Raw genomic sequence first — 27,241 nt, forward strand, 5'->3', positions numbered from 1 at the left:
CGGGAACCACGGAGACGGGAACCCCGGAGGCGGGAACCACGGAGGTAGTCCGGCGGCCGTCCGCGGCGCTGGAGGCGGGAACCACGGAGGCGGTCCGGCGGCCGTCCGCGGCGCTGGAGGCGGGAACCACGGAGGCGGTCCGGCGGCCGTCCGCGGCGCTGGAGGCGGGAACCACGGAGGCGGTCCGGCGGCCGTCCGCGGCGCTGGAGGCGGGAACCACGGAGGCGGTCCGGCGGCCGTCCGCGGCGCTGGAGGTGGCGATGAGTCCCGGGGACCGCCCACAGACGGCGACGACGAGCCCCCCGAGGCAGGGTCTCTGGTGGAGCACAGGGGGTCTCGGTCGGAACGCTGGGGGTCTCGGTCTCGGGTGGAACGCAGGGAGTCTCGGTCTCGGGTGGAACGCAGGGAGTCTCGGTCTCGGGTGGAACGCAGGGAGTCTCGGTCTCGGGTGGAACGCAGGGAGTCTCGGTCTCGGGTGGAACGCAGGGAGTCTCGGTCTCGGGTGGAACGCTGGAGGTCAGGGTCTCTGGAGGAACGCTGGAGGTCAGGGTCTCTGGAGGAACGCTGGAGGTCAGGGTCTCTGGAGGAACGCTGGAGGTCAGGGTCTCTGGAGGAACGCTGGAGGTCAGCGTCTCAGGAGGAACGCAGAAGGTCAGGGTCTCAGGAGGAACGCAGAAGGTCAGGGTCTCAGGAGGAACGCAGAAGGTCAGGGTCTCAGGAGGAACGCAGAAGGTCAGGGTCTCAGGAGGAACGCTGGAGGTCAGGGTCTCAGGAGGAACGCTGGAGGTCAGGGTCTCAGGAGGAACGCAGAAGGTCAGGGTCTCAGGAGGAACGCTGGAGGTCAGGGTCTCAGGAGGAACGCAGAGAGTCTGAGTCGGAACGCAGAGAGTCTCGGAAGGAACACTGAGAGTCTCGGAAGGAACACTGAGAGTCTCGGAAGGAACGCCGGCTGGAACGCCGGCTGACTCGGCCTCGGGTGCGCCGGCTGGAACGCCGGCTGACTCGGCCTCGGGTGCGCCGGCTGGAACGCCGGCTGACTCGGCCTCGGGTGCGCCGGCTGGAACGCCGGCTGACTCGGCCTCGGGTGCGCCGGAGCGAAGCCTTGGAACCGGCCGCGGAGGCGAGCCGCAGCGAAGCCTTGGAACCGGCCGCGGAGGCGAGCCGCAGCGAAGCCTTGGAACCGGCCGCGGAGGCGAGCCGCAGCGAAGCCTTGGAACCGGCCGCGGAGGCGAGCCGCAGCGAAGCCTTGGAACCGGCCGCGGAGGCGAGCCGCAGCGAAGCCTTGGAACCGGCCGCGGGGGCGAGCCGCAGCGAAGCCTTGGAACCGGCCGCGGGGGCGAGCCGCAGCGAAGCCTTGGAACCGGCCGCGGGGGCGAGCCGCAGCGAAGCCTTGGAACCGGCCGCGGGGGCGAGCCGCAGCGAAGCCTTGGAACCGGCCGCGGGGGCGAGCCGCAGCGAAGCCTTGGAACCGGCTGCGGGGGTGACAGCTCCGGAAGGCGACGAGGGGCCGGGTCCACCGGCGGCTCACGTCGCTGTCTCCGGGCTGACCGTGGAGGTGGCGGCTCCGGAAAGCGACGAGGGGCCGGGTCTGCCGGCGGCTCACGTCGCTGTCTCCGGGCAGACAGCGGAGGAGGTGTTTCCGGAAAGCGACGAGGGGCCGGCTCCACCGGCGGCTCACGTCGCTGTCTCCGGGCAGACAGCGGAGGAGGTGTTTCCGGAAAGCGACGAGGGGCCGGCTCCACCGGCGGCTCACGTCGCTGTCTCCGGGCAGGCAGCGGAGGTGGTGTTTCCGGAAAGCGACGAGGGGCCGGCTCCACCGGCGGCTCACGTCGCTGACTACCCGGACGGAGGAACCGACGCGGGCCGAATCCGGGGGGCGCCAACACCAGTCTTGTCCCTCGGAAAAGCTCCCGCTGCAGCTCGGCGAGAGCGTCAGCCAGCGCCCTGTCCTCCCTGCCGGATCTCCGCCTCCGCACTCCAGCTGGGTCCATAATAGCAGCCTCACCTTTCGGTCTGGTCGGGTCCTACTGTCATGAATTACGGTGCGGTGTTGGTGGTGAGGCAGACGCAGCGGACCCAGGTATGATGAATGATGAATTTAATGAAGAAAACTTAGTCCAAAACAACGAGCAGCAGGCACATGGAAACACTGACGACACAGAAGCTAACATTGACGACGACAATGACGAAACATTGACGAGGACCCGACGAGGAACAAGGAACACAGGTGGAGTTAAATACACGGGAGGGTAATCACAGAACGAGACACACCTGGGAACAATCAAGGGGAGGACAGGACAACGAAGAGACTCAAGGACACAAAAAACTCTAACTAAACACGGAAAAACACAGATCCTGACAGGCACTCTGCTTCAGCTGGGCATTTCCTATACTTTATTTCTATACTTTACAGATTCAGAGTTAGGTGACTGAACAATGGAAGTGAATGGATGAATTAATCTCTGCATGAGTACTCAATTGAAAAGGTTGGCAGAACCAGATCTCAGAACTCAAGTATATTTTTACCTTTCACTTTTTTGTGCAGAAAAACATTCTTGTATACTATTACTTTCGTAATCAGCTGCAATAATTATTACATTGCTGTTTCAAATATATTAAGCATAGTCTTACTTTCGATTTTAAGAGTAAATGTCATTACAAGGTTACTATATCGTGAGAATTCCTAGTTCAGTGTGTGAAATAATATCCCATTGGCTTTAGCAACATGATAATATGTCATGAGAAGACACGATCCATATCAGAGCATGTGCGTGTGTAAGGCCTGGGAGAGGTTTTCTCCCTCAAACCGATTGGTGCTGTAATTTATTACCCGGTACACACGTGGGAATAGTATTACAGCGCCACAAGATAAACAACTACTCCACTTCAAGGCATATCTCGCGAGACGGAAAAGCTCCCTCAGTGCTCTCCTATTATGAGAGTTTTCCAAATCTCGCGTTACCTCTGAAGTTTCCCACGCCTGTTGTTGTGGCGTCTCTGCCCTTTTCGCTCTCTCTCTCTTCAGTGTGTTGCTGTTATCCGCTGCTCCCCTCCTCCTCCCCCTCCCCCTTTTTTTCTCAGTCTTCCTCACCCACCCCTTTTTCTCTCCGTCTCCGTCATCCCTACACCTCCAGTCTGCTTCTGTTGTCTCGGCGGATTGTTGGGCTGTCGGAGAGAGAAGGGATATCGCGAGTATTGGAGTTTTGGTGAGAGTTTGTGGAAGATGGCGCCTGTTGTGACAGGGTGAGTCTGAAGAATCGGGGCTGGCGGTGGGGAACTGAGTTGAGCAGAAAACAACTTACAGGGATGAAATGGCTCAGTTTTATGTGCATGCCGTGCTGCTTGTGTTCTGTGAAGTGCTTTTCTGATGAGTTGGTTGTTTAGAAAGTCTGCATGTGTTCGAGTGAGGGTGTTTCCCCCCTCTTTGAGCAGTTGCGGGTACTTGCCTGAGCTGACTGTTGTTACCGCGGTGTTTGGTGAGCTAGCCCCCCGCTTAGCGTCACTTCACCCCCGGTGGTCTTTTCTGCCAGACAACGGACTGCTGTTAGCAGGCTTGCTAGCCCGTGGGGCTAGGCACAGCCAGAAAAAAGCGTGTGTTTTTTTAGAAAAATTCAACACCAACACCCCACCTCCTTTCTGTCACAGTTTAACGGGGAAGCAAATTTTTCAGCACTTGTATTTGTTTTCGAAACGTGCTCAGCAGCTAGCCGGGCAGCACGGTTACGAATTGGCTAGCTGTCCGATAACGGACGCTTACTGAAACACGTTGCTGCTTTGTGGTCTGTGTGTCCTCTTAGTGGGGTTTTAGACCCATTTTTGTTTATTTTTTTCCACAGTGATATAAAGTGAGTCTTGCATAGTCTAGTAGCTGTGTATATTTTAGTGTGAATCTACAACACACATTGAATAATGCTTATTTTAAATCAGTTCTCTTTTAGTTTCAATTGAAAGTAGCGTCTAACTGCGATCTAAATGTAAAGAAAACTATACCTTGGTATTTGTGTGCCTGCATATTCAAAGCAGATATAAGTTAAGGACAAATATGGCTAATAATCGAAGTTTTAATCGGTTTCTTATGTGGATACTGGTGTAATATCTACATTTATGCAACAGCTTTCTGTGAGACTCGAGGTTGTTTTTCCTGCTGCCTATGTGTTGTAGACTGTGTTTACATAAAATACACAGATTCAGCAAAAGCTTGCTTAGGCCCATATCAGCATTTTTTTCTTTTACATTCTTGCGATATTTCTTAAATAGTTAGAATTTTAAGCATACAGCATAATCTGAAAGATCACTGGAAAAAAAATTAATACCAAAAACATTAATGTTGGGACGAAATGTAGACAGTTGCGGATTTCAAAGCTGAAATTCTGACAGTGTATTCGGCTTGCTTTGTTGTTGAAATAAAACATTATAGTTATGTCCTGAAGATAACCTATAAACTATTTCCATTTTTTAAATTGAATTTGAACCCTGCACTGGCAATTTGAGCATATTATGACATACCAAACAGATGACTTTAGGCACTGCTATTTGGAAACATTTATTACAGACTAACAATAAATAAATTCTGTGAACGGTCCAATCTTTAACAAAAAGCTTCTGGTAGATCTCTAACAGGATTGAAAAATGGTAATGAATGGAAATTCACTGTGCGTGTACATAATCACTGGGGACTTTTGAAACATTAACCTGCGGTTGCAAATAAAAAGCTATTTTTGAGGGACGGCGAGGAGCATAAATATACCTGAGCGATTGAAGCAGCCTTGCTGTTAGGAATATATCAATAATAACAACATTTACAGTGATACTATAGAAATGGCTGGTGTTACTGAAACCTGCCTTATTGAGAAGGTACCAAAAAACAATGTGTACATTTGGAGAAAATGTTATGAGTCTTAAACTTCTTATTTTCTCCCCCCTTTTTAAAGGCAAACTATAAAATTTTGGAAGTATGATTCATAGATAAAATGTACATTTTTTTTTTGAGAAATTCCCAAGTTCATTCGAAATAAATAAATCCTAACAAAGATTTTCAAGCTTTTGTGAGGTTAAGTTCCTATAAATCTTTCCATTAATTAATTAACTTAAAAACACATACGTTCCTCATGTATTTCACAGAGTAAAGTAACGGATCAATTGTAAAATAAGTGACTTGTTCACATAGCAAGTTCACATGACTCTTTTGCCACAGAAAAGATTCGGTCTTCATATGTTGGCTTGGTTTGATAAATCAAGTCTTTCTCAAACATGTCTTAACTGTTGGTGCTTTGGATGACTCTCTTTAAGTTTATTGAAGATTTCTCTGGGAAGAGTTGTTATTACTGGGTAAACCGTGCTGTTTAAAGCACAAGATTCATCACAGTGGTAGTACATTTGCGTGAACAAAGTACAGGTTACAGCTCTTCCATAATAGCCAAGCTGTTACCAGCCAGTGTGAGGGTTCAGTCCTTGCATTTTCTTCCATAGGCGTAGAAAAGTAAACACCACATTGGCTTTGTTGACCCAATGACACCTCAACACGTCCACAATGTTGCTAAGGGCAAGTTTACCTCGGAAACAGATACAAGTTTACCTTGAAACTGGAATTTCTGAATAACAAAAACACTAAAGTTTACATCAAAACTATTTGGACAAAATGCCTCTACATAAAATAATGTTTGTATTTTAGTAAAATAAAATAAGTGAGAGGAATAAATATGAAATGTGCTTAAACTTACTTACAACTGGTTTCTTGGCTGTATCCATCCCTTAGTGGGATATGAGTCGTATTTTTTTAAGCAGGGGAAGTACTACGGTCAAAAGAAAATACAGTTTTAATCTAGTGTTTACGTAGAAGAGTGACCTTGTGCAGCATAAAAGAACAAGAATTGGACACAAAATGTTTATATTTTTTATGTTAAATGACATTCACATATTGACAAGTCCCCCTTCCTCCACATTGAAGACATCATAGGCATCTCATAATGGTTTCATCATTATTTACCCAATACTCCTGATAAAGTAAATGGTTTTAATTAGAGCTCCGGCTTATAGAGCTGCCAGTGACTTATTTTGTAATCATCAGGCTTGTGATATCAACGGTATGGGCAATATAAACTTGAGGCCATGTTGAAAAGAGCCAGTTGACTCAATTTGGCAAAAATGGCCCCCCAAAATTGTACATCCCCCTAGCATTAGTCATATAGCTTCCAATTTTTTGGCTCTGTTGAGGCACTAATCCCCACAGACAGCTCGGTGGGTGACAGACATTTGCAGGGCTGCTTAGAGGTGTGTGTGTGTGTGTGTGTGCGTGCGTGCGTGCAGATGGATAGGAAGGGGGTAGTTTGCTGTGCATGTTCATTTGGGGCTTTCCAGCAGAGCTGAACTGATTTTGGTTGGTGCGTTTTAGAGGGAGGAGGGGGCAGGCAAGAGGGCAGGAGGGTCAGGTCTGGGTGGCTGGCCACCTGTCCAGATGATATCAGCAGATTCATGTGTGTTTGACTGTGTTTTCCTGTGAATAAAGTCGGAAGGGAGTGAGGGAGCTGGGGGGCACTTGGGGTCAACATGGAAGAACAAAATGTTGCGGTTGCCTGTTGGGCTGAGAGGGGTGTAACAGAAAATTAAAACGCCATAAGGATCCTCGTAAAGTCACCGTCGGCCTCGCTCACAGCAACGGTTGGAAACACCAGACTAGACCTAATCTGATGTGGGGGGCGGGGGCTCCAGCAGTACTGAGTTGTTAACGGGATTACAAGTTCTTGTATATGTTGCAAATGAATATTTGGTTTTATGTGTGTATATTTTTCTTTAAGTGACACTCTATTAAATTAGAGCCGGCACTGTTAGCCAGTATTTTTATGTGTACTATATTTCCTTGACATTGTTTCCTACTGAAGCAGACTTCAGTTTTAAGGAAGTGTTTGGGTTTGCCAACTCGATTCGTCACGTTGATGTGGTAAACGTTAAGCGTAAACGGTGACGATTTTCAGATCTGAGATATCTGCTCGCAGTCCTGACAAAGACATTTTCTGTGCGTGGCGTCCTACTGTATTGACATAATATTTTGACAATCTTACAGATTGGACATGTGTTCCTCCACATTTTCACAGTATAATCACAATATAGTCCAATACTTATTGTATCGGACTATATTGTACGATAGCGTTCGTCTCTGCGATGCTATGCATTCCTCATTTGGAAGAGCTGTCCAGAGAGCAGCTGGAATGCTTCTCACTAAATGTTATGATGTTCAAAGCAAAGTGTTAAATTAATGAAGCAGGAGAACAGCTTTTTAATGCAGTGTATGTTTGCACGCAATTGGCTGGAATTGCATTGGAAGAGCTGAATTATCAACAAGTACTATCAAAATGTATAACAAACATGCTAGCAGTAGTCTACTTCTTTCGCAGACTGTTCATTTACCTACGCTTTAAAGCTATGGAGTTAGCACATAAATCATATTGATTGTTATTGAAGGATTGAGGTGGGAAATGCCTGTTTTTTAAATGACATCACAATTAGAAAAGTCCAATGATTTCCGTAAATTACAACAGGAAAGTGTGTGAGTATTTAGAAAAAAGTCATGTGGCTAAATGAGCATGTTGGCAATATTTGACTCAGTGTGTTCAGGATTAAAGAGACTGCTTAAAATCAGATCTCCCTGGGTTTAAAAAGGCAGCCTTTCATTAAATAACATATTTCCAGCTATGAAGGAAATAAAAACGTAGCAGGAAATCAAAAAGCTGCACCTGACTTTAATTTGCTGAAGCGTTTTCAATGACATTTTGATAAATTACCTTTTGAAGATCATAATTTGAGATAAATTGCAGGATTTTTTAAAGACCAAAGTAAACATGTAAAAAAATATATTTTGGTGACAATTCCATGGTTTATACATTTGAAGAAAGTGTTTAAAACTATTTTTTTTTTTTACATAATTGTGCAGTCAGAAGGGTAATTTCTTGGCTCAAAATAGCAATTTTTTTTTGTTACAACATGCAGAAAAATATATCTGCTGCTGCAGCATAGAACAGGATCTTTCTCGTCTCTGAGTACCGTATTAGTGTGAGCAAATTATGTTTGTACACGCTGTCTAAACTCGCCGGATTCCCGTCCCCTGTGTGCACAACAAGCAAAAGACGAAAATGAAAATAAACAGCATCGACTCTGTATTTTCCTTTCTGCACGTTGCTTCCTAGCGCAACTGATTGTGCAGTAGAAAGAGCGGCACTGTTCACCTGAGATGATAAAAGCATGAATCACTTATTTCAACACTGCTCCGCCTTCACTGTGCCCCTCGGGGATGGGATTCCATTTAGCTCAACCCAGCCCCCCCCACACACACACACACACACACACACACACACTTTCCTCCTGCCGCAAAAAAAAAGAAGTCTTTTTTCGACCAGAAGCCAAGAATTTGCTCTGGTGTAACGACAGTAACTCAGCGTGTCTTTGCGACACAAACTCGTGTTCTTGAAATTTCTTTTTTTTTTTTTTACCACTAGTGTGGTTTAGGGGGCCTCTGGGGTTGTTTTGATCTGATCCAGTGAGTGAGTGGCTACACGTTAAAGCCGTTGTGTGTGTGTGTGCACGTGCATGCGTTCCCCGGGGTCATCTCCTCTTCCCCGCGTCCTTTTTATAAAAGGAAAGATTCAGAGAGAGCAGCAGATGTCGAAGCGCTGACCTTTATGGTAGCAAAGGCTCAGAGGAGAGTTAAAACACATGCCCACCCAGTCGACCCCCACAACTCCCCGCCAGCTCGTGTGAACACACACTGTCGGCTACTTCACCTGCGGCACTGGAGGGACAGGTAAACATCTGATCTGTGCGTCACCTGAGCATCCTGCAACTCGCTCCAAACTCTGTGAAAATCTCCAAAGGGCGTGTGGCATGTGGGGTTGGGAGCCAGTGCAAAAATCACAAGTCAAAACCACAGGCAAAGCAAATTTGCCATGACAACATTGGGGAGGGGGATTTAATTTAGTTCATACAGTGGGCCATTGTTTTAGGAGTTCATACATATCTGTTACTTCACATGACTGAAACCCCCCCCACCCCTCTACCCTCCCACCTCCTTGAGGCTCGTAGTTTCGTTCAGGTTTCAGATTCGACTTGTTTGGTCAAGTGAGGAAGGGCCTGTTAAAGCACCACACACCCAAGTTGAGTCAGTGTCTTTTATTTTCTGGTTTCCGTGCTACAGCTGTTTGTCTCAGGAGGAACAGCCATCCGAGCTTCCTTTAGGGGATGGATAAAGTATTTATCCATGTATCCATCTCGGAGACACCCCAGGCGGATAGAAATGCACATTTTTGTGTAATTTGCGTTGGATTGTTGCCAGCTTGGCACTCCTTTATCCATCTACTTAAGTGCGCACCCAAACAGATATTGTGACATAGTACAGCGTGTACCTGCACTTTTACTTTCCTACTTGTTGATGCCGCATTTTCATGCATCCAGAGAAGCATGGCAGCCTTCTGTAGCGGTTGGAGTTTCTCTGTTTTGCTTTTTTTTTCTTTTTGTAGACGTTTTAAGAATTTTTTTTTTTTTGTTGAGGCGTTGCATATTTGGACAATTATTTGACATTTGGTTTTGGATGCAGCTGGAAAGATTTTGACTCTTACTTTTTTTTTTTTCTTTGGACAGTTGTTATGATGCGTAACCAAGGAAACAAGGTATTGTTTTTACAACTGGTAGCAGCTGATTAGCATTGCTGAAGTTCAAATAATACCTGAACTACAACCCCCAATGCTCGAGGAGTTGAAACGGATTCTTCATGGATGCGTCGCAGAGCGAGAAGGACGACGTTGTAGCCATATCGTTCATTGATCATATCCCAGACTCCAACGTCTCTCAGCCGGCCTATTCATATGGCCAGACAGAGATTTAAAGAGGAGCGGCAAAAGCAAATGGAGTGGATTAGCAATGGTTGCCAACAACTTATGGTGTCATCTAGGACATGTTACTGTCTCTGCTGCCTGGATACTGAGCTGTTAGCATGTCATAACACTAATCATAATCATCATCAAGTTTCATCATCTAGTTTATTTGTGTTGCACATTTTAGCAACAAGGCAGTTCACAGTGCTTTTACATGATAAAAACTAAACCTTAAAATACATTACATTGTAGTCGCAAGCTAAAAAATATGACAGTTAATTTCCCTTCGGGATAAATAAAGTATTATTGAATTTAATTAAAAACCTTCTGATGAATTGTTCTGTTGTGGTAGTTATGCAAGAACAAAGTGTCTTTGTTTGAACACATCCATACCAATAAATAAAATTTATACCCCTGATTTGAAACCTGATTATGATGACGTTTTGCCAGTTTTCCAAACATCCAGCTCTAGACGGCGTTAAAAACTTAGAATGTTAGTATAAATTTGCACGAAAGAGAACATTTGAGCATCTGTGCTAGGAAGCTTTATAGGTGTTGAACAATTTAAGGCAGAACATAAAGACCTTGTGGCTTTTAAAAGCAGACCTGGCCTCAAGTCCTCTCTCTGTGTTGCTGTTGGCGTCTGCTTCACCGCTTGCTTTAGACAGAAAACCAACAAGTCAGCACAGTGGAAGCATTCAGCTCCGCGTTGACTCTTGTTTTGAAATTCTTCTTTGACTTGCCCACATTCAGCCTCAGCTTCCAGCAGCGTTTCCTCGTGCAGTAATGGCAGTGGACCTCCCCGTTCCCCGTCCTACGCTCCTTTGCTGTTTTACAGTGATTAGTCTCACCAGGGGGAGGGCACTTTCTACTCTGTCAGCAGTTTTTGCCCCCGTCATCCCTCTACATTCAGGATGTTTCATTCACAAAACTCGTCTGGCTCAGTTCGCTTTCACCCTCCCCTCTGCAGACTTTTCTCTTACCTACTTCCTATGTTGGAGCGGCTGACACGAAGAGGGAAAAACAGCTTAAAGAAGAAGAAGCGTGTGATTATCTATTTTATCAAACACGTCCAGGAAAGAGTACTCTCTTTCTGCCCGTTGAAAATTACATCATTTTCAGTTCAACTCCGTCTAGAGCGTGACGCTGTTGTTTGCGTCCTAATGTCGGCAGACAATAACACGGGCCCTGTTCAAACATTCAGAGAAAATATACACAGGATCTCCCGTGTTGGGAAAACCCCTGACGACGCCACCTCGGAGCTGCGAGCAACTGCCACTATTGCTGCACAAGATAAGAGGGGAGGGGCGAAGCAGTACGCAAACAATGTTTATTGCCCCCGGGGCAGTTGGTGGCATCGTGTGTTTGTTGATGGCCGCGATGCTGACCCACACCTGATCTATTTTAAGGGTGTTTTTTGCTCCTTTTCATTTCAGTCTTTTGGGCTGATCTTGGTAACGCCCGACTGGAAATGTACACACTTTCTTGTAAAAGTAGTCACACCCCTTCAGATTTCACACAGAATTTCATGTGTTTGTTTTGTGGAGGGGATTTTAGGTGAACAAAACAAAGTCAAACAAAAAAATAATAATTGTGGTTTATTTTCGTCTGATGTGGAAGAAAGTTGACTCTACCCTGAACAGACAAGATGCGTGGTGAAAAAATATTGATGGCAGCATTATGCTGTGGGGAAGATTTTTTTTTTCTCGGCAGAAACAGAGGAGGTGATCTTTATTGATGCGTTCATGGAGCAAACATGTTAAAAATAACATTTCTGATAATAATTGTCAATTTAAGTGAAATCTATCGAGACAACGATAAACCGAAATTCTTCACGATTGATAACCGATACAATAAAAGTCAATAGCAGTTTATTTGTAAAGAAAGAAGTTTCCCAACCATGTATCTTTTGTTTCCTTGCCAATAATCCAATAGTTTGTGTTGAGCAATCATACAAACTTCCAATAAAATGACTCTGTAGCTATGAAATGTTGTGCTAATGAGGTCAAATCCAGCTTTTTTTGCAGCACTGCTGCTTATTTCCCTAGTATGATATTCTCTAAAATAGCAGTGCACATTTTCTTCTTTTTTTGTCTAGCTCAAAAATCATATTTTAGCTTGTGACTTCGGTGAGCCCGCCTCCATTGAGACCGCTGCTGGCATCAGTCCAGGCAAGTGATGGCAGCCCTGGGGGAGATTAGCGAGCCTGCGTTCTCCTTTCTCCTCTGTAAAAGTAAGAGCGCAACAAGGGGAGTTATCAAGTGTCATGAAAATGCAGCAGAAAGAAAAAAAAAGAAAAGAACAGAAGGAAAGGAGGCTGAGATTCCAGGAAGGGAAAGCTGTTATCTGCAAAATGTTTTCTTCGCATTGTCTTGCTTGTTTAACCGAGGCCGGCGGAGACTTTTGACTGAAGAATCCGCCTGGTGGCATTCCTGTGGCTGTTGACGTCAGGAGGGTTTCTGGCCTTTTGCTGTGGAATCACAATGAGAGCAGTGGACTTGTGTGCTGTTCTGTAAAAATGTCTGATTGTGGTTGAGCAAACAATGCCCTTTTTTCCCCCTTTTTTTTAAACTTAATGAGAGGGTTTGTTTATGTTGTGGTTGATCGTCTTGCACTTGTGGCCGCGGCCTGATGCTGCCGTCTACTGTTTCAGAGGGTTTTGAAGCGCTGCTGGGGGAATGTATGTGGGGTTTCAGATGAGCTCATGGAAGGAAGCTGACCTGATTTAGAATGCTCTGGTTTTTCCCAAAGAAGCCATCCAAAGAATGAACAAGACATTGCTTTTGCGTGCACCACATTTATGCATTCGAAATGTTTGCATCGAACCTGCGCGGATGTGTGGGAACGTTTCTGAATCGGCTCACGTAACCTTGTATTTTTTGTTTTTCTCCCCGTCAACGATAGCGCAGTTTGAAGAGAAACAAGCAGCAGGAACAACATCCTCCTTCCCCATCATGAAACCAGACAGTCGCCTTGAGCCGACATACTCATTGCTAAACTGCACATATACACAAAAACACAGTGCGGTCTCAACATTTGGTTTGGTTTGCTTCGGATCGTCTCTCAGCATGTGGGCTAAAGGTCACTCTCCCGCTCTCTGGCTCTGCCAGGAATTTTTATTTTCTTTTTTTTTCTCTCTCTCCTTCTCGCTCTCTCTCGTCTCTTGACTGCAGTTCAGTCAGTGCCTTTGTGGCAAGGGCAGGGCAAGACGGTGGTCACTTTGATAAATGCCCAGAAACTGTGACTAAATTTAGGCTCTCGCTGTCTTGGAGAGCTGCAACAGTGTTAAATCATTTCAGATATTTGGCAGAATAAGCAGAAATGTTGGATGTTGTTTCCTTTTTAGCGTTTGCAATTAGTCTGCTTAAACCCGCACCGGAGAGCCTAATGCTTAAATTTAAAAAAAGAAAAAAATTACTCTGTAATAAAAGTGCAGCAAATCATGATTTATTAATTCTATTTTTGTTCAAAGAATTGAATAAACATATCAAATAAACACCCATTTAAATTACTATGTTTGGCTTTAAGGACCCCAAACAACTGAGAACAGATCAAATCTGCTAATACTCACAGTAGAAGACATCTTTCTTAATGCGGCTCTTGGGCCGCATTAAGAAAGCCGCATTTACAGCCAATCATTGCAAAGAAAAACAAATATCGCTCCTGGACTGGCTGCTTTGATGTTATATGTCTCTTAAGCCAGCTGTTTTACAGTGTGCAGCAGCAGGTATGGGAGGGGCTGTCTGCTTTGTTATGCTATATTACTTAGTGAAAACTCCAGTCGCTCCGATACTTTCTGACATTTAGTATCTGATTGATTTAATCAGGCTTCTTGTTTTTTTTCAAGGTATATCTGTGTCATGTTTTTCTATTTAACTTTTGAGAAGTGTGTATATATATATACACATATGTATATATATACACACAGACACACACACACAAAGAAAGCTTTGTCCACAATGTGTTCCTTGATTTTTTTCCCTTCTCAATAGCAATGGAATCAGCTAGGGCTGAAATGATTAATCGATTGTTGAAAGAATCGCCAACTGATTCAGTCATTGATTAATCGTTTGCTGGAATGTACAGACTCAAAAACAGGTCATTTGCAGAAAGAACAACACAGTGAGAACAGTAATTGAGCCAGAACTGTACAAAAAGTAATATTTAGATTTTACGTTTAAGACAAAAAAAGTTAGTAAATATTTTTTAACCTATAGATGCATCTCTCACAATATGTGATCAAGCTAAAGCTAAAGAAATGCTGTTCTCACATTTCTGTCAAAACAATGTTATTTTAAAAAAACAATTTATTTATTTTCATATTTTAATGTATTTCTAATATTGTACCAAAAGGTTTCAATGATTAAATAAAATCTCTGCAGAATGTGCCAATCTTTATCCAATTAATTGTCAGAATAATCAATTACTAAAACAATTGTAGGATCAACATCTTTTTGTCTGAGTGAAATATCAAAATACTTCTAATCACTAAACCACCTTCTCTTTCATTTCTTACACCTGCACATGTGTTATTATCCCCGAGTAGATCCTGAACGTAGATCCCTGAGCAGATCCACTATCCGCCTGCCGCACCAAAGACAGTTTTCTTCCCGACCAGGAGCCGCCGTAGTACTTGTTGTGGTTGACGCAGCGTCCTCATTTCCCCCTGGGTTGGTTCTTGTTTAGAAGTGAGTCATCAACCCTGTAGAGAGAGTGAGTGGCGGGGACGGGGGTGGTGGTGGGATGAGGAGGAGGTGGGGGTTCATTCAAGGTTCAGATCTCCGTTGTGTCGTTTCATGTCATCTCTTTCCTCTCAACCCTCTCCCCTCCTTCCTGTTCCAGTCCAGTATTGGTTTGCAGTCTGTCGCTTGATCATCAGCATCTGATTCTGTGCGGTTAGTATGTATGTGGTGTGACATGCTTTTTTTTTTTTTGTTCTTTTTTTCCCCTGCGGCTTCTGATACTTTCAGTGTGTAAATATGGCTTATTTTTCGGCTCAGATATTTTGCATATCAGCATCATCTGGTTTTCATCAGGTTTTAAAGTTAGCAGGGCTCCTAGGCAGTCTGGAAACAAATGAAATCTGGCCGAGCTGTTTTTCCAGATAAGTATGAAAAACATAAGTGCTAGGGAAAAATATTTCCTTATACTGTAGAAGTGTCCTTCCCTCTATCATTCCTTCCTCATGTCTTCTTTGCCCTTCCTTCCCTGTAGCTGTAAAGGCATAACCTGAAATGTTAGACTTGTGTAAATCTTTAACATCCCCTTCAGGGGAGTTTTGGACCATTCTTTGCAGTTTTGATTCTGTTCATTAAGTTAATATTTTGTTATGATTGGGCTATGGTAACAACATGATTTATGTTTTCGTCCTCCTTTGGTTTATAGATTGAGTATACAGAGTAGGTATTGTTAAACTTAACAGTTGTTGGTTGTCACGGTCTTGAGGCAGCAAAACAGGTCCAAGAAATCCACTCTTTCTTAACAATTTTGCATCATAGTTGGTGTAAGGTATTAAAGCTAATATTTTGTCTAGTTTTCGCTGTAGAACGTGCTTTATAAAGGACATTCAAAAGTCTTATGCATTTTTTTTTCAGATGCACCTTTGGGAATGTAAGAGATGGCTTGTTCTTTTTAGAAAAAGACTTTTTGATGGAGTCTGTAAACAAAGAAAAAGCCTCCAGTTGCTTTTATTTTCTCTGAGGGTTTCATGATCTAATCTCTGGGTAAACGCATAATAACGACAAGATGAGAGGTTTAAATGTTTTACCTAATTTGCTGTTTCAGATGCAACTCAAAAATATTTGGAAAGTGCTCTTCTAAAGCAAAAATGTTAAGCAGAAGTTACTTTTGAAGATCAATGCTGTTGACTTTCAAACACTTTTGAATTCTCCAGATTAGAAAACTCCCGAAACCTCTACTTTTATAAATGTGCTTCTTTTCCCCCTATTTTTTGGCTCTGTTCTGATTCTTATTGCTCCTTTTAGAGAGTGTGTACCATATTTTTTATGATCTCCACTTTCCTCTGCTTTTTATTGTGGGTAATTTGAGAGAAACCCTTTTGGAGTCTAGAATCACGGTGGCCATTTAGTGACTTAACATTTCTTTGCTTTAACTGGATATTTTGTTAATTATACTTTGTGTACAGTTGCTTTCATAAGAGCTATCCCTTAAGACTAGACATAGTTTTGTCTTAAGATCTTTTTAATGATAAAGTTGATATTGTGGAAGAAGAAAGTTGAAAGAAGCCTTTTTTTATGTTTGAAATTAATTAAAGATGTGAAGGTGTTGCCTAAAACAGATGCAAGTAAAGTTACACTTTTCAGCCTGACTTAAAACTAAGTCCTTGTTGGAAGAGAAGTGCTGTTACTCTGCACATTGATGCCATTGTGCTGTTGATTTGTTTTTCTTTTTTTACCCAAAGCAAATCAGTTGAACACTTCTCATGAGCAGCCTGGCTGAATAGGAGGTGTATTTTCTGAAACCTGAGAGGAGCCTGAGGGCATGCTGCACTTTAAAATCATGCAAAACTACATGATGATACTTAAATATATTAGTGGCACATGGTTTAGGGCAACCAACAAGTACATCTTCTTCTGGCATACTTTGTTGCATCTGCAGACCTGTCTCAGGTATTTATATCACACCTGTGTGATTAAGTAAGGGAATTCTTTTGGAAGTACAGCACTCATGGCCTTTAACTTTTTCACATTTTAGTCACTTCACAGCCACTTTTTCATTTTGATAAATGATCAAATACGTGAAGCCTACAAGGTCACTGTTGAGGAGTTGCAGAGATCCACATCTTGGTTTCAAGAATATGTTGGCAGGACAATTTTCAAAAAGTCCAGTTTGCAGTTTCTACAAATGATGCACAAGACTGAAAACGTGGAAGTAGGTGCTCTGGTGAGGCCAGACCAAAGTTGTACATCTTCCTGAACCCAGCAACAGTAAAATCTAGTGGTAGATTCATACAGCTGAGATATTTCTCATCAGCTGGAAGAGGGATGCTGGTGAGAATTCCTGCGAGGAAGATAATGGAGCTGTACACCGGCAAGAGGCTGCCCAGGACTGGTGTAGACTCACATTCCAGCAAGACCTCAGCCCTTAACATCCAGGCAGAGTCACAGTGGAATGACTTGTATGAAAGTGTATTTATATGTTAACATTGCCCAGTTAGTCAAGGCCTAACTCCAAATATAAAGTATTTAAGATATACACCAAAAGACTTGAAGCAGAAATTGCAACAAATGTTTTTACTAATTGAAGACGTATGCATGATGTACTTTCTATGGCTTCACCGATGTTTAAAAAGCCTGACCTCTCCATTCCAATTTTGGGCGATACAGATTTTGCTTTTTGTTTTGTTGCCCGAATAGTCTCTAAATAGCTAAGTTGGCAACAATTGGGTGAAATGGGTGACTGGCAGACCAGTCCTCTCTCACGGTAGCATAAAAGGGGAATTTTCACACCTTTGCGGCGGTAGATGAAATTTGTGTATCGGCCAATTGCCAGGCTCCCAAAATTAAGGACACTGCAGCCAATGTGTTGGTGCACTGTTGTGTTTTCTGTCTGAGGCAAAGATTCAATTTAAAACCTTTGTTTGTCTCCCTTCGTTGTTATGCTATACTTTGTGTTGGTTTATCACTCAAAATCCGAATAGAATACATAGACTTTTTCAAGGTGCTTTATTGTTGGTCGTTTCTGTGGAAAATTAATCTTGAGCGTCTTGTTGTGGTAGCTATACACTTTGGGTTTTGCAATTAAAAAAAAAATAAAAAAATTGATGAATGGTGCTGTGTTTATGTGCAAGTGCAGGTTGGCTAAACGGCGCGCACTGGAAATGTCATTACTTTATTTTCAGAGCGTATACGCTGCACGAGCAGTGGAGCTTCTACTTGTTCCAGCCTCGGAGCCAGATTACACTCATTAAAGCGTGGAGTTGGTGTGCAAGTGAGCGTGCGTCTAGAGGTCTTATTGATTGTGTGCCAGGCCAAGATGAGTATTTAACAAAGTCTGTCCTGAGTGCTCCATATGGAGGGTTGATGTCGGGAGAGTGTGGTCAAGAGGGGGAGAGGCGGAGGAAAGGAAAATGAAGGAAGAGAGGAAAGAAGGACGAGGAGACCTTCTCTTTTTTTTCTTCTTCTGGGCTTTGCTGCCTCTGTCATTAAGCTCTCCCATGTCAAAGACAGATGGAGCAGTTTGTGTGTATGTGCATGCCTTTTGAGTGCAGGGCGACGTGACCCACCCACGTTTGCACACATATACACCATTGATCGCTGCCTTTTATCCTGCCCCTGGTGGGGACGTCTCTGGGCACCTAAGACCTCCGCCATCTGCAGTAACTCAACCTTGAGGGTCTGTCGGCTCATCAGCAGCACCGTACCACATTCAATATATTCAAGGAAAAATTTTAGATTCTGACCACTTCATCATTCTTAAGTCTTGAGAAAAAGGACATTAACTTTATCTTTTGTGGCACCACGTTGCTGCAACCTTAACAGAGACACACTAGTAGGCCTGGGCAACAGAACGATATCCATCGCGATAGACACAAGATGAATAGAAATAGAAAATACATCTGATGAACTGTTCAATTTATTCACTGAACTCTGATCCAGAACCTCATTCAGGTTCTGGATCAGAGAACCTGAGTGTGTTACCCTACAGCTAATGTAACACACTAACTGTGGGGGATGTAGGTAGAGGAAAGGCTTATCAGCCATTGGCCCAGCTAAGAAAGGTCAGTGGCATAAACTAACTTACTTGCTATTTGGTTACCTAGGAACAACCTTTGTGTAACGTAGAGCAACAATTTCATGTTGCTCCCAACATACTAGGCCGTGCTTAACTCCGTGCGGACTCAGTGTCGGATGCAAAGCAGACATCCGCAAAGGTAAATCTTTACAACCACGGATTCATACTTTGTGTCAAACTGACTCTCACAGGAAACTGCTCGTCAAGAAGCAGCGTTCACATCGAACTGTTCATATGCGACACAGAGCTGATAATGTTGAGTCGGTCCAACCAGTCGGACGTATGCGTAGCGTGTCTTCTGCTCTCTGTGAAGCACCAACATTTGTGAGCTGGCTGCCCTGGTGGAGAAGAACTGGGGCTACGCACCCAGCTACATCACCAAACATGCAAATACCCATTAGAATTGTGGGAAATTCAGGAATTTGTTACGAGAAATGTAGGCAATCAGTATGCTTCACTATGAAATCTCAACTGTTTGCAGACAGTTAGCTACCCACAGCATTTGTCCACACAGTACACACGCAGGAGCAGTTTCATGTTTTGACACCGTGCCACATAACTGCTTAAAAAAAAAAAAGATTGGAGTGGAGTGAAAGGAGAAAATAGGTATAACAGCTCAAGAGATGATTGTGGACAAAAGAGGAACGATCACGTTACTAGCTTGGCAGTATTTTGGATATTTAACAACAAACTAATCAATAAGTATTGATATCGGCTGATATTAAATGCTTATATTGTGATAAATTTCTCGGCCAGGTTGCCCAGCCCTAATCCTAAGATCTTTTTAATCCTGTTCCAGATGAGCGTTTTTTAAAAAAAAACTCTCTCCTTTCCATAATAGTTTTGGCCACATTTTCCATGAAAAGCTGCGTTTGACACCAGCAAAGATTGTTGGTTTAAATATGAGTTGGTCAGTGGTGGAAAGTTGAACAAATTGTCCTTGGTTTACTCAGACCAAGGGTCAAATGGTCAAGGTTCATCAGATACATCAACCTCCACAAACAGCATCTTTGTTCTCAGTTTTGTTGAGCTTACATAAAAGTAGATGTAATATGCCTTATGAATAACTGGCAACAATGTTGTAATTTCTTAATTTTCCATCAAAAAGTATACATCAAGAAATTGGCAAAGCGGAATGGCTCCAACTCGAATGATTGTAATCCTCAGGCCAGCCAGTAGCACCCGAAGCGGAGCGCGGATCACGGTGTTGGCGTGGTGAGGGTTCAGCTTTAGGTTACTAATTCTAAAACATGTTGTTATTTAAAAATAAAGGTGCTTGCTACTTCCTTTTCTCTTGTCACATGCAAATATTCAGGCACGACTTTGCTAAGAGGCAAGATTCTCGCAACATTTGTAGCAGCTCTGCCCTCCTCGGCCCTTGCAGGCTGCTACAAACTGTTGGCACTTGCCAAGGCAGCAGTGCCAAGCACAGAGCGAGCCTCCAGCTCCAGCAATCTCCCCGTTACTGTCTGGGGGAGTGTCTGTCCACTCCTCCTCCTTTATTTATATCCCTTTCTTTGTCCTCATTTGCACCCTGCTTTTAAAATGTGAATCCAGATTTGACTCGGAATAAAAAGTTATTCATTTTTTTGTGTTTTATCGTTTTTTTTCTTAACGATTAAACTTCTGCCTTTAAGATATGTGTGTGTGTGTAACACACTAGCTGTAGGCTACACAGAAAAAAACTCAGTGTGGCAGAGGAAGTGTGTGTATGTGTGTATTATAGAAAAAGCCTGTTGTTTATGCTTGAAGTGTGTTAGAGCTGTGCAGCAGTGTGTGTGTGTGTGTGTTTGAAGCTGTGACATCAGTATGCAGGTATTTCTCAACAGACTGCCAGGACTAATGCAGGCAATAGGCTCTAATTTCCAAATTTCTTTCACTGACACGCACATCGAGTTGCTTGGTGAGACTTGTTGTTTCCACGTATTTCTTTTTTTTCTCTCTCTCTCTCCGCTGACTCTGGGAAGCTTTAAAAACACGTAGGAACAGCATCTGAACCTCAGCCTGTTCTTGCCTTTCAGATGCTGCAGATTTTTTGTTTTGGGGCCGGGTTGGGATGAGCAGGCCCTGCAAGGCAAAATTGAACCCATTTAGAGGACTGTTGTTTTTTTTAAAAATAATTCATAGACCGAGTGACCCCGGTTGTGTTCCGACGTCATATCCGCATCTTGACAGATGTCAGTAACTAACAGGTTTCTTTTTGTCACCTCTGAAAACTAGTCTGTTCAGTTTCAGATTTATGCCTGTGATATTCTTTATCATCTTTGTATTCTTCCGTATTGTCAGGAATGTCATCGTCAGCGAAGTACCATTCAGCTGTTATTCATTATGCTCATTCAAACTATCATTTTTAATAAAAGAATAAGTTAATAAGTAACCAACAGCTTATACATGGGTCCTTTTTTTCCCTAAAAATCTGCTAATTATCTTCTGTTGGACTCTAAACTGCAGCACATTTTTTCTCTACTGTGCTGAAGTTATTAAAAATAATTTAAAAAAACTAAACGGAAACATCACAGATCAGATATGGATAGTAAGACCTCAAAGAACATTTTTGCATCTGTGTTTGCCAGGAAGAGCCCAATCGGCTCATCTCTTATATCATAAAATCACTTGTTTTTACTTTTGTAACACGTCGTATTCATTTATATGCATCCACTAAGTGAAAACTAGTCAAAATGTGTTTCCTTTGATCATATTTGCTTTTTGAAATTTCGATCAAACTAGCACTGTAATTTATTTTCATGAATAAATTTACTTACTACTTTTTAAATTGAACAGGTTAGAACTGCTTTAGTTATGAGAATCTTTTAGTTCACACTTAACCTGCTAATAGCCATAAACGAGTAGCTTATGCAGAGTTAATTTCCTATATTTGTGACTGTGTTGCTCGTTGATGTTGCTAATAAAGGTGTAGTGCTGCTCAGTGGAGCTTTGATATCTACTATCACCCTTCAGGCTGAAACCAGACACCCTTTTTTGTGGCCCTAATCCCACACACCATTCTTCATTTACCTCACACACACACACACACACACACACACACCGCTGTTGCACTTTGAGCTACCGTCGAGCTCAGCTGGAATGTTTCCAATATAAAACATATTTACCCTCCTTTCCACTTTGTTTTTCAGGTTGCACCCACAAACTGCTTCTTATTTTGATTTGTATTATATATGATAGATCAAAACAAAGCAGTGAACAACTGTGAAGTAGAAGGAAAATTATACATGGGTTTTTACAGAACAGTGGACTTTATTTACAGAAGTCAATAGACGTATTGTGTAATATAAAACAATATATCATTTTCTTTAAACCTTATAGTTATGCACCAGATCATGCTGATCTATTATGCAAAAATCAGAAAGGTGCATTGAAGTTTGTGGTTTTTTTAAAAACTGACTGGTGTCTTTGAGTTGTGATGGCATCGCCCAAGCGACCGAGGCTTTTCAAATATCTGCTTGTTTTTATTTTAATATAGTTTTCTTTCATGAATCATTATATTTACAAGTGCTCATTAAAGCAAGATTGAATCGTGTAGAAAAGTTTAGCTGAGAAATTCAGTGGACGAATGCATTTCAGCAGAGTTCACTAACCTAGGAGAGGTGGTAGCAGATTGAACAAGTGAATTGCATTATGAAATATTGCTGCTGTTTCACTACATAAACCTTAATAGTATCTGACTGGTTAATCTCAAACTTAGCTGCAGACTTTCTTTTAAAGATCAAAATAGTTCAGCAGGGCTAGCTCCACTTTCCTAATGTAGTGTTAGGATTTCTGAGAGATTTGGTTTTTCTTCTAAGGTGGAGAGATTAAATCAATTCATATCATGAGCCATAAAATAATAATTCAAATGTTTGTTTTTATATTTATTTGGATAAAAAAATTTTTTTTACAAATGCATCTGCAGTTTTAATAAAATTTTCACATGTATAAATGTCAATTTTGGGACATTTTGATTTATTGAATTGTGGCACATTTGGCTTCCCATACCTGCTGTGGTTCAAAATGTACAGTAATATAGAAGACTTTTGGTTACATTAGGATGAACTCAAAGTTGGAAGTTACGTGACAGCACACACACACAGAACACCCCCAAAAAACTCAAAATGGCACCAAGGAGGCAGAACCTGCACGTGCCTGCTGTACATTAATATCAAAATGTTGATTCTTGTCAGAGACTCGCCTAACTCAGACCGTCCTTTTCTTTCATCTCTCACTTGCATAGTTAAAGGACATGGGGCTGTGTTTACTTTCTGCATGTGGGTTTTTATAGTATTAGTCAAACAGAAAAGCCAAGATACCGCAGATTATTTGAAGAGCCTCGGCTTCAGAGAAACCATTGATTGAGAGTTCATCTGCAGTCGAGGCTGCTGAGGTCACACTCTCACCTTGAGTCACTTCAACCCATCATAAGACGCTGTGACACAATAAGTGTTAAAAGCAACTCGAGTCAAATGGGGAGAAGGGTTTTTACCGCTGTGTCCCAATGCAGATGAAGATCAAGGACTTTGTCGTGTTTAGTGAAGTGGAACTGGAGATGATCTAAATGACTTCTGCAGTCTGGTCTGGATATTACACTTTGTGGTGATCAGCATGGTAGCATACCTCCTACACACTGCATTTTTACGCAAAACAAAACTATTAAAGGCATTCATTGTTTATTTTTAAAAAAATTCAAATCTTTTTTTGTTAATTTCGACCTGAACCGAAGGCTAACTCTGAATAGAGGAGGACAGACTTGTTCCAGTTGAAACGATACACACACCTTACTTCACAACAGGAAAAGCCCACTTAATAGACAAAACAGAAGTATTTTCTATGTTCAGTTTGGGTTTATGTGAATTTCTCCTAGTGGATTATAAGCCTGGCGGGCCACCAGGCTAAGCATTGTTTATTTATTTTTAGTTTATTTTAATGTTTGCCCTTTTTAAAGACTTTATAGTTGGTTTTCAGATATTAATCTTCCAATAACACATAATTATCAAATGATATTTTCAAATTTCTTCTCAACTTAAAAAAAATTTTGAACTTAAAAAAATGCCAGTCATCGAGCAGCCTACCCTACCACAGGGTTTAGAAAGTTTTTTTGGGGGGGAAACCCTGACGTTGATGGCAAAGTTTTACCTACATGTCAGCAAGTAGGCTTCTAAGTGTAAAAAAAATAATATTTTCCTGATAATGGAACTGACCAACTTTGAAGATGTTGTTGTGATTGTATGGATTGATTGCTTAGCTGTGACGTGTCGACTGGAAAGAACAAAATGATCGGATCGTCAGGAATTCGACTGGTTGGTCAATTGACAAGATGGTGTTCCTATTACTTTTTATGGCCATTTTTATACCACTGCAGTGCTCAGGAACAGTTAATTTATTTCGGTAGGATAGGTTAAGAGATTGCTGAGTTATGCTTTGTAAGTCGTCAGCCAAGCTCTTTTGGCTTTGCTTCTCAATCCTCACAAGTATTTGGTTATGCCTGATCATTTATCTCATTTTCATACCAAATGTTTTCCTTCCACTCAACTTTCCAGCAACATGCTTGGATAGTGCCCTGTAAGGACCTCTGTCGTTATCAATGATCCTTTGTGTCATAAACTTTTTTTAGTCATGGCTGTCAACGAACGTGTGTTGCACAGCTAGTGTGTCAACAGACTTCCCCGTGATTGGTGTAGACACTACAATAACATCCGTGTATAAAAGAAATGCACTTCCTTAAAGTATTAAATAGAAAAATGCTGGATTGCAATTAAATGACGTAAGCTGTGAGGATACCATCAGCAGATTCCTGCTAAGTGCTCAGGGTGCAAAATTTTCTCTCTTTTTTTTTTTTTCTTGTTGTAAATGTTTAGGTGAAATGGAAACATTTCAAACTCAGGAAATGATCCCTTGTTTAATAATTTAAAGCTATTCAGTGTAAGACACCTGCCAGAGCTACGCCACATGTCTGTTTTGCCATGAATTTTTAAATGTTTTTCATCTACGCATGACAGCAGAGGACATTTGGTGCGTTTTTCTTGTCTTCTAAGGTTTTTACCGTTGTTCCTTCTGACTCATAACAGCCATCAGTACCTCCCACTACCTGCTAAAACACAATTAACTCTTCCTGTTGTCATACAGAGCTGCGTCCAGAGAGCAATGTTCCTCTGATTATTAACAGCATCACTTTGTCTATGCTCTGATCTTAGAGTGAAGAATGAAAATGACATTCAATTCAAATGTGTCCTTTTTTTTTTATTCTGTTATATATTGTTCACCAAATACTGGGATGAATAAGTTGCCATATTAACAAAAACTCATTTTGTGGTAAATATGAACTGAAGCTGTTGATATTTGCATGTCCTAAAAACTGAAAGGAGGATTTTTAATTGTTCTGGAACTCTTTACTAATCCAGCATTTTTTGTTATCCAAAGTTTGACCATTTCAAACAGAAATAAAAAATAAAACATTAAGTTTTTTCATAATAGCTCCATTATACAAACATTTACATTTTCACCCTATTTACCATTATGTCTTATGTCTGTTATTTTCACATATTAAATGTTGAATATTTTGCTCACTTTGAATTGCTAAGAGTCACCGTTTCTTTGACACAGCCAGAATTGTAAAATTTCTGTCCAAAACTAAAATTCTCGCTTTACAGAACTTTTGAAAACACTTTTGGTGGTTTAATATTGACTTAGTCAAGCTTTACTCGCTACACTCTGCTTGTTTTGCTACACACACAAAGTCAAAAATGATGGCGTGTAATATCCAAATTAACCTAAGATGAAAATGTTTTTTTGTCCTCTCACATTTCTACATGACTGGAGGTTTGTCTCTGTTTCGGTCTATACTTCTTGTTTTGCTTTGTTGTAATCAGAGCCTGACTACTACTCACTCTACCTCTCTGCCTTTGGGGGATGGGGGCGGTTTACCTTGAGTTGTCTAAGGTTTCAGCTACAGTATATCTGCGAATGCGACAGTGTGCTGTAGTTTGATGAAACTGTGAAAGAGGAAACGGGAAGAACTTCCAGGCCATCTGTAAAGTACGGGGGTGGAGGCATCATTATGTGGGGCGTTTTGCTGCAGGAGGAACCGGCATGGGGAAACAGAAAACTGTGTGGGAGTATTGAGCAACATGTCAAGACCTCAGCCAGGAAGTTAAAGTTGGGCCACAAAAGGTTCTTGCAGGTCATCAGTGACCCTAAAGATATAGCCAGATTAGACACAAAGCGGCTAAAGAACAGCAAAACCAAATCTTCAACCTTTGTATTGGTCCCAAAGAAAATTTCTGAGCAAGACGCGTTTGTTCGCAAGGCAGTCTAAAAACTTAGCTGATGTGCACCGGTTCTGTCTGGAGGAATCTTCTCTTTGAGTACTCTGGCATTTAATAAATGAAAACGGCCTCGTTAATCCCAGCTGACCTAAAAACAAAAAGTTTAGTCTGACTTTATGTTTGACACTAGGGCTGGAACTATTAATCGATTATTCAAGTAATCATCATCTAATTTAGTAACGGAACAAAAGCTTAAAAAAGGCCATTTGCTGAAAGAACAACATATTCAGAGCAGTAACGAAGCCAAAATTGTACGAAATATACATACATTGTGCACTTAAGATAAAAAACAGTAAATATGTGGCATAGGTTTTCAGGTTCACGTGGTTCAAAATCACTAAAGGAGTTCAGTGTTGTTGCATTTTAGGCAATAAAATGTTTGGTTTTCGTGTTTAAAAAATTAATTTGTTTCTGTTGCATAAAAGAGGCTGAAGTGGTTTAATGAAAAATCGACTAATCAGAATAATCGATTACTAAAATAAGCAACCTTATTTGACACAGTGAAGAGAAATACAGTTCATGCAGTGTGTAGCTCTAATGTATTCTTAACTATGATGAGTAAACGTTTTGTTTGGCAGCTGAGTGATCTGCGTCTTTCCTCTCCCTTTCTTCTGCTTCTTGGAATCAGTGCCATGATATGCGGAGATGCAGGAAACAGTTCAACGTTTTCCGCGAACAACTGTCAGTTTTTTTTTTTCCTGCCCGATTTCTAATGTCGACAGCTCGTATAATGAGGCTTTTTTTGTGTGTTTGTTAAGAAGACAAAAGCCGAGGCTCTAGTTCCTGCTGTTTGACGAAGTTAGCAGTGAGACGCTGCTGCATGTTTGAGGCGCCTGGAGAAGTGCTGATGCAACAGTGAGAATGTCTTGCCCCTGACATCTGCAGCTCTACCTTTTTGTGGTTTCCTGCGTTCGGGCTTCTTCTGTTTTTTGGTGTTTTGTGTTTCGGCTTGATGCGCTAAAGTCAGTTTGTGGAGGTGAGGTGAAAAGAAGTGTGGACTGTGGTTTTTCACAGAACTGGCTAACCAAAAGCGCATGTCACAAGTTGAAAGCCTTGATGTCCTACCGCTACTATCTTAATGCTCACTATTTTTTTTTTTTATATCACTGAATAAAATCACCTAAACATAAAGGTGGAAACTTGCAATGAAAAAAACAAAACATTCACATAAATGTTTCTGTATTTTGTATGTTTTCCTCTTCCGTCCCATTCCCGTATTACTCCCTTATTTTGCCTTGAACATCACGCTCCCTCTCCCCTGCTGTAATCCCTTCTTCCATCATTCGGAGCGTGCAGTAGGTGCTGTGATGT

The 27,241-nt window shown here is 42.2% G+C and overlaps 1 protein-coding gene across 1 annotated transcript in view; it reads left to right on the plus strand.

Annotated features, from left to right (window-relative positions):
* The first annotated feature begins 3,066 nt into the window (after positions 1-3,066).
* The window catches only part of rbpjb (recombination signal binding protein for immunoglobulin kappa J region b), a 49,744-nt gene continuing 25,569 nt past the window's right edge, over positions 3,067-27,241 (plus strand). The window contains exon 1 of the mRNA XM_032582178.1: positions 3,067-3,243. Coding sequence (XP_032438069.1) covers positions 3,224-3,243 — 20 coding nt within the window. The 5' untranslated portion in view covers positions 3,067-3,223. The remainder of the gene's footprint in view (positions 3,244-27,241) is intronic.

Source organism: Xiphophorus hellerii, chromosome 14, assembly GCF_003331165.1.
Source record: "Xiphophorus hellerii strain 12219 chromosome 14, Xiphophorus_hellerii-4.1, whole genome shotgun sequence".
Classification (NCBI taxonomy): Eukaryota; Metazoa; Chordata; class Actinopteri; order Cyprinodontiformes; family Poeciliidae; genus Xiphophorus; species Xiphophorus hellerii.